The sequence below is a fragment of the Giraffa tippelskirchi genome, chromosome 7, assembly GCF_054371585.1.
Source record: "Giraffa tippelskirchi isolate mGirTip1 chromosome 7, T2T-mGirTip1v1.2.pri, whole genome shotgun sequence".
NCBI classification, from domain to species: Eukaryota; Metazoa; Chordata; class Mammalia; order Artiodactyla; family Giraffidae; genus Giraffa; species Giraffa tippelskirchi.
Genome location: NC_137281.1, coordinates 45,423,714 through 45,429,857, shown reverse-complemented (window position 1 = coordinate 45,429,857; position 6,144 = coordinate 45,423,714). Strand labels below are relative to the sequence as shown.

Genomic DNA, 6,144 nt, shown 5'->3' with positions numbered 1-6,144 from the left:
GACAGGTCTTTAGATAGTTGGGTGTTTTTAGGAACAGATTTTATGATCTCAACCCTTGCATCTCCTCATATCTAGAGAAGCATTAAATCCCTTCATGGTGACGTCAAACCCTCATGACTAACAAAAAAACCTTTTGTAAATTGAGTGCTTCCTGGTATTGAACTCCCCCTTCACCAAAACCTTATATATTGACTTTCCCCCACTGCCAATTTGGAGCAGTCTCTCAGAGCTATCTGAGATACTGCCTCCCAGGCTGCAGTCCTCATTTTGCCCTAAATTAAACGAAACTCACAACTCTCAAGTTGTACATCTTTTTTTGTTCAACAGCAGGTACATTTGCCAAAAAAAAAAAAAAAAAAAGCTACCAAGAGCTGAGCATCCATTCTTCAACAAACGTTTACTGAGTGCTTACTATGTGCTGTGAACTCAGACGTTGTGTGAATACGTTGTGAATACAATAAACAAGAAAAACGCTGTCCCTGCCTTCTGGAGCTTACATGGTTAATGGGGGAGCCAGTAAAAAGTATCTACATTTCTGATGCTAGAAAGGAAATTAAAAGAGGTAGTGTAGGTGGGGTAGCGTTTCAAATGGAGCTGTCAGGAAGCCTGACCACCTGGTATATACCAGCTGTTGGTCCTCTAATTTTCACGACAATCCTTAAAGGCTGAGAGCTGATCTCCCTTTTGACAAGGAAACTGACGTTGAGAGGGGTAAAAGTGGCAGTCAAGTCGCAGACTCCTAACCCCCACCTCATCCCTGCTTCCTACCAGCCCCTGTTGAGCGGCCACTGCCACCGTTGAACCCTGGATGATGAAACTTGGGGCGAGGACTGCACCATCTCTCCGCCTATGTCCTTGCAGATGTTGGGGAAATGGTTGTGTGGGGGAATGCGCGACGTGCTTCCAGGAAAAAGCACCAAATAGCTCTAAATTCGCAGAAAGCTGCGAGGAGAGCCCCTGCCAGACCCCCTCCGGGATCCCCGACCCTTTAGCCAGACAAAGAGCCCGCCCAGGCTACGGCAGAGCCGGACCCTCGCTCCCGCCTCCAGCCCGGCCCCCAGATCAGGCCAGCGCGGGGCACTATGGGACTTGTAGTTCAACAACCTCGCCACACCTGTTCTGAAAAGCGACCAGGGAACTACAAGGCCCAGGAGCCAGCGGGAAGGCCCGGGAGGACTCTCTGGCTGTGGGTGTGTGAGCGCTGGGAGCCCGGTGCTGCGTGCGGGAGCTGGGATGCGGCTGCAGGCGCCTGAGCCGAGGACCTGCTTTAGGCGAGCTTTCTAGCCGGACTCGACGAGGGGGTGACCAGGCGGCGACAGGCACGTTGAATGCATGCATTGGGCTCAGCCTTTGCAAAACCCGGTTGTGCAGCGCTTTGCCTCTGCAACGGCGAGGTGCAGGGTCCGAGTCGCCGGGGGATGGGCACCCGTCCCCGAAGCCAGGCTGGCACCTCTCGCTGAAGGAGCCCTTGGCTGGGCTTGGGGGCGGGTGCCCGCGTGCCTGCCTTGGGCTGTGCGCGACGTGTTTGTTCTCTTTCCCTATTTGTCCCAAGGTTCCTCTCGGCGGCCGCGCGATGCAGCGGGCGGCGGCGCTGGTCCGGCGGGGCTGCTGCCCCCGGACCATCGGCCCCTGGGGCCGTAGTCAGAGCAGCGCGGCCGCCGAGGCCTCGGCGGTGCTCAAAGTGCGGCCCGAGCGGAGCCGGCGCGAGCGCATCCTTACGCTCGAGTCCATGAACCCGCAGGTGAAGGCGGTGGAGTACGCGGTGCGGGGACCTATCGTGCTCAAGGCCGGCGAGATCGAGCTCGAGCTGCAGCGGGTGAGCGCGGGCGCCCGGGGCCGCGTGGGGCGGGAGGGCCCTGGGAGGCCAGGGGTCACGGGTGGGGGCGAAGGGGTAGGAGTAGCAGCTGTCGCCTCCTGGGGTCCAGCCGCTGTACTTCCTCCAGCCGCGTGGCCAAGCTCCTTCATTCGGCCAATCTTGACTGAAACGAGAGAATGCCCTCCCCCCCAACCTTTCTCTCGCTAGTGCCCGGCACCTGGCACAAAGTAAGGCCCTCAGATACAGTTCACTTGTTGAACTGAATTCATCAATTATAATCGAGCAGCCCTTAGTGCCAGGCACTGCCTGCTATGTGGCCGTCCTACTTGCGTGGAACCAAGATCCACTGAGGGGTGAGGGTGAGGACAGCAACAGGCAGGAAAGAAAGGAGAATTTCAGAAATCACGTTAGGTACCAGAGGTGCGATGGAGGCTCTGAAGAGACTTGGGTGTTCTCCCGAAGCTTTTTCTCTCTCTGAGACCTTCTGGGTCATTCTTCCAGTAATGATTCCCTGACAGAAGTGGTTGAGGAGGGTCCTGCACAATTCCTTCCCTCAGGTCCCCTTTGGAACCTTGACTGACAGCCCTATTTTGTTTTCTAAGGATACAGTTGCCCACAGTGGGTAGCAGAGGCTTGGGCCTTTGGGGCCTTGGCAGGGTGGCCCTGGGACTTTCTTCCTCCTGGCGGCCGGCAGACCAGGATCTTGAGTCCACAGCTGTGTGTAAAGTGACCACACACCTGGTAGTGATTTCTGTCCCCCTACAACGAGGGTGGCTGGGGTGGATGAAAGAAACACCTCTGTAGTTTACCGGAGTTCTAACCCTGGTGGAATTCAGGAGGCAGAGTCCAAAGGGTAATGTAAAAAATGTATACATTCCTAAGATTTATACGAGCAGATGAAATAGCCACCCAGCTGCTTGCTCAAGGGAGTTCTAACCCAGAAAGGGGGAGGGTTCTTTGATCTCACTCTCACAGGCACCAGAACTGAATGTGCTGGGGGTGAGTTGGTCACTTAATGGTCCTTGAATGCTTGGGAAGAAGCCATGATGGGACCATGACTGTAACATGGACACTTTGGGGCGTTTGATGAGCTCACGCTTGCTGAGACTTCATTGGGACACCCAGTTTTGCTGACTCAAAACAGTGAGTTGAACAAGTCAGAGGCCAGTGTCTCCCTCTGACTCCTTGCAAGGCTAAGTTTAAAGCTTGTTCCTCAGAAGGCTGGCTCGGTTGCTGTGCCTCCCTGTCCCAAAAGTGGACCACAGGCAGAAAAGAGATTTTTGCTGTTCTGCTCCTTGTTGATGTGTGGCAGACTAGAGCTGGCCCTCCTTGGGACAACAGTCTTCCTGTTAAAGCTGAGATTAAATTGTTTCTGGTTTAGCACTTTACAACTGATTTCTCTGGTTCCAGAGCTGGTAGGGGTGCCAGGGATTATCTCTACCTTTTGTTAAATAGCATGGACTCCATGAAGTATGAGGATGGTTAGAATAGAAGGGAGACATTGTCTTTGCCTTCACGGAACTGATTGCCATGTTGTTCTCTGGGCCTGAACTTCTCTTCCTCCAATTCTTTAAGGATTGGTGGTTATTATTATTATTATTATTATTTTAGCAGGTAGAGAAAATGTGAGAGCATTCTAGGTAGAAGGAGGGCTGGGAGCGAAAACAAAGTTGGGAAGTTCTGGGCAAATAGGGGAGGGGCTTGGTGCTGTTTGGAGAGCACTGTCTGGCAGAGGGATATGGTAAATGAATGAGATGGAAATGAGGGACTGGAGTCTGGTGTGCTGAGCTTAGGACTTAATAGTGCAAAGTTTGGTGTGAAGTGGGGAACTAAGAAGGTGTTCCAACAGGGTATGGCTCCATCATTGAGCTAGAGAAATTTCTTGGTCATTTGGGCTGGAAACACAAAATGATTTCTAGGACAGATGGCTCCACTGCCATGTCCTACCCCTGAATAACTTGAGACATTCTTTCTGCCCATCTACATTCTCCAGTACTTCCATTCAAGTTCATCCCTTTTTGTTCTCTCCTCACTGTGTCGAGTCTCAGTTGCCTGACTCTTGGTGCTGGAGATAATAGCCCCAGCCAAGCCAGCATTGCCTCGCTTAAATCTTTCATTCTTGAAAGACAGCCTCTCCATTATGCTAGCTTAAGCAGGTCCTCTTCTGAGAGAGTCATTTTTTCTCAGAGTTTAAAGGGTTTGATATGGTTAGAGATGGGATATGTAGGGAGTTGAGTGAGTTGGGGGTAAATCTCTTATCCTCCCTGGGCTTTGGTTTCCCTAGTCTGTAAAAGAGGAGTGGTGGTCTGGTGGGCCCCGGGTTTCCCCAAGCCCTGCCTTTTGTGCCTCTTTGTCCATTTGAAGGCCTTACACTGCCTTATGGAATCACTTTACCAGGTGCTCTGTTCACAGTACCGGCTGTTTGGCTGGACACGTGGCTCTGGTTTTTGACTGTGGGTTGGCATGCCAGACAAGTCCCGTCCATCTTGCTTGGTGGTAGGAGTCGGGGAGAATGCTCAGGAGAGCCTGGAGGAGGAGGGGCACTTGGCTAAGAGCATGTGAAAGGGGCCATTCTCCTCCAGCCTGGTCTGTGTGCTTTCAGGGAGGCCCTGTTGCTCCCTGACAGCAGCTCTAGGGGGGAGTACCTATCAGCTTTTCAGATCCTGGTGTTCCCTGGGAGCAGCACTTAAAAATAAACTGCCGTTAGTAGGAGTTTTGAAAAGATTTGTCAGTTCCTCCTCAACCTACTTCTTTTTCCCTCGTTTTATTGGAGGAGGAAAGGAGGTTGACATAAGTGGAGACAGGAATGGGTTTTGTTTGTAAAAGTACACAGAGTCAGGGCAAAACATTCATGAAGGGAAATACTGACTATGTTAAAATCACTGAGTGCTGCACCTAGAAACAGATGCAAATGGAGAATGCTGGAACACCTGCTGATAGTTAGCCAAGAACTAAGAATGGGAACTCTGGATGTGTGAGGCACAACCAGTGGAATCTCACAGGCCATTTTCTTTAGAGCTTAGATGCTATTTTAAAAGAAATTTGTAACATAGGCTTCCATTTGGATGAACCCTCCACCCATCCACCCTGCCCAAGTCACCAGGGACCTGCATCCTGGGCTTTGCCTTTATGTGCTGTGGGCCTCGCATCATTCAGAGCACCTTGGCCTCAATTATTCCTCGGTAAAATAGGGCCAGTTTATTTCCACTGAAGACGAGTTGGAGATTTTAGTGATGATGGTTTGAATAGCTAGAACCCTATCAGAATTCTGGCTGTCTGGGGAGAAATAATTGCACAATAGACTTTCCTATTTTAGGTCAAAAGGTCATGTGAGTTTATGTTAATATAAGCCATTTTTCTAAAAAAATAACTTTATGAGAAAGCAAAGGCTAGTTTTGCTCTTTTTTTTTTTTTGGCCTGTGCTGCATGGTTTGCAGGATCTTAGTTCTCAATCAAGGACTGAACTCATGCCCTCAGCAGTGAATGAATACGTGGAGTCCCAACCACTGCACCACGAGGGAATTTCCCAATCAGAACTCTTAAGGGTCTTGTTTTCAAGCTAATGAAAGTTGTTTGTGGGAGAGGTGCCGTGGGTCCCTCTTTCCTTGCCTTCCTTCTGAGTCTCTGGGTCTAGGAATGGCCTCTGTGGGGTTGGCTCTCTCCTGCCTGGAGCTTAGGCTTGCTGCCTTAAATTATCCTGTTTGGAGAGCTCATTCACCTTTCATCCCTATTCTGCCCTACAAATCTCTGCTTCTACGGTTGACCCTCCCACAGACTCCCACAGTTCAGGAGCCTTTTGTCCAGCCTTCCCTGCTTTCATGGTTAGAAAATTCAGCCCTTGGAGTTCCCACCTCCTCTTAATCTCAGGCCTGTGTAGGTTTGGCTCAGTTTCTTCCGGGTTTGCTTATCACAACCGTTGGGGCCAGACCCTGTGCTGAGTCTGTTTCTTCTGCTATGCAGCACAGCTGTTTTCAAGAACCCTGGAGACTAGTTGGGTTTGTCTCTGAGACTTCCTTCTGGGTCTCTCTGGGGGAGTTCATGCCTGCCCCAGTGCTGCTCAGTGGTCCTGAGGTCTTTTCACATGGCCTTTGTGGCCTGGGGCCAGCTGTGCCCTCTCTCTCTCCTCTGAGCCTGCTTCTTCATCAGCCAGCGCTCTGAAGGTGGTGGCCTCTCCGGTGTTGCCCACTTCTGTCACAGAGCATGATTCATGAGTGCTTGTGAATGAAAGAGAGGTTCCCTGGGGAGTAACCGTCCCTCCAAGCCTTCCCACTGGCATGTCACATGAAATGACAGGAGCCACCCCTACCTTGAGGAAAATGCCTGTGCCT

General features: G+C 51.3%; 1 protein-coding gene across 7 annotated transcripts in view; it reads left to right on the top strand.

Annotated features, from left to right (window-relative positions):
• The first annotated feature begins 1,204 nt into the window (after window positions 1–1,204).
• The window catches only part of GPT2 (glutamic--pyruvic transaminase 2), a 34,494-nt gene continuing 29,554 nt past the window's right edge, over window positions 1,205–6,144 (top strand). For 5 of the 7 annotated variants that reach the window (XR_014059033.1, XR_014059034.1, XM_081507960.1 and 2 more), the window contains exons 1-2: window positions 1,205–1,319; window positions 1,553–1,816. Coding sequence is in view for 3 of the 7 variants with exons in the window: in XM_081507960.1 (XP_081364086.1) it covers window positions 1,574–1,816 (243 nt within the window). In the remaining 4 variants the exon portion in view is untranslated. Of the gene's footprint in view, window positions 1,320–1,552; window positions 1,841–6,144 lie in introns of all 7 variants that reach the window. The other 2 variants (XM_081507961.1, XM_081507962.1) reach the window with 1 other exon arrangement.